General features: G+C 40.4%; 1 protein-coding gene across 1 annotated transcript in view; it reads left to right on the top strand.

Annotated features, from left to right (window-relative positions):
- LOC107576892 (protein FAM118B-like) overlaps positions 1-1,386 on the top strand; it is a gene marked incomplete at its 5' end in the record, with an annotated part of 8,284 nt that overhangs the window by 5,077 nt on the left and 1,821 nt on the right. The window contains one exon of the mRNA XM_016263014.1: positions 744-872. Coding sequence (XP_016118500.1) covers positions 744-872 — 129 coding nt within the window. The remainder of the gene's footprint in view (positions 1-743; positions 873-1,386) is intronic.

Below are 1,386 nucleotides of genomic sequence, written 5' to 3'. Positions count from 1 at the left end.
CCTGTGATGCAAAGCTGAATTTTCTGCATCATTACTCCAGTCTTCTTCAGAATTCATTCCATATCAATATAAAACATATAAACATATCAATATAAAACACTTCAAAATTGTAATGTTTGTTGGCAGGTCATCGGGACCTGAATGTCCATCAGCAATGTGATGTCATATAGCACACGATTATTTAGTCTATGATTGAATTGCATTATGTCTGATAAAAGTCACTTATAAATAACAGATAAAAATATCTGAAGAGACTATGGGGACTTGTACAAAAATACCCATCGTTAGATCATCAGTTGCTTTCAGTGCAAACTAAAAACAAAGTGTGCTTTGAAAACGCTGTTCCTCGGATGTTCAGTGCACTGGGTTCATCTCTGTTTGCTTTTGGCCATAAATTTCCTTCAGCACAAAGCAGCGAAAGCTTCAGCTATTAGCCATAAAATCAGCCTTATGGTCTCAGGCCAAGCGTCATGTAGTGCATTAGTGCATGTAAGCTCTACAGCAGCTCACCTGAAGGGCCCTCGGAAACACAAGTGACTGCATGTTCAGTTCCCTGTGTCTTTATTCATCAGGCCGTGTGTGGTTTTCCATAGCGTGGCCTTTAGGCAGGGTGTTTGTGCACCTTTTCCATCAAATGCCTCTTGATTAGAACCCGCGGTCATTAAAAGCAGCTGGACGCTCCTAGTGGGAGCCGGATTGGGAGCAGTGGAGTATGAAATGCCGCTGTGTGCTTGTGTGTGCAGGTTCTGGAGTGGGCTCAGGAGAAGAGAAGACTGAGCGTACTCCATATTCACGGTGTTTACACAAACCCCAGCGGCATCGTACTGCATCCTGCTGGCTACCAGAACGTTCTGAGGAACACAGAAGTCATGGTGAGTGAATGATTTCTGCTCTCAGGAACGTTGATAATTCACCGGGGTGGAGGACACTGTGAACCAAAGCATTCTGGCCTGAAGAGATACTCCCTTTTGTGGTGGTTTTTATTGCTTATTGTCCAGTCCTTGAAATAATTTACCCAAATACAAACTGTTATGACAGCATTATATGAAGTTTATATGATGCTGAAAAAAGCAGCATAACAGTTTATTATGTTATGTTGGTCTATGACATAACGCAGTTAAAAAATGCATTAAAATACATTGAATACACCTCTTCTATGATAAGCATGTTATAATGTCTGAATTCATATTCAGTTTGATGTGTTTTCGGGTTCATAAAGTCAAAAATGTCAGGATGATACATAGGGATTAATTGAAATAAAATCAAAATTGCGATATGGATCAGTGCGATTATCAAATTGGAATTGAATGAAGTAAATCCGCTGTGTTTTTCTAAGTGAAGCGTGGCACTGTGCTTATTAAGGGCTCCCTGTGGTTTTCTGTCAAA

This window comes from Sinocyclocheilus grahami, unplaced genomic scaffold (genome assembly GCF_001515645.1).
Source record: "Sinocyclocheilus grahami isolate Dianchi unplaced genomic scaffold, SAMN03320097.WGS_v1.1 scaffold4565.1, whole genome shotgun sequence".
Lineage (NCBI taxonomy): Eukaryota > Metazoa > Chordata > Actinopteri > Cypriniformes > Cyprinidae > Sinocyclocheilus > Sinocyclocheilus grahami.
This window is presented reverse-complemented; position numbering and strand designations above follow the sequence as displayed.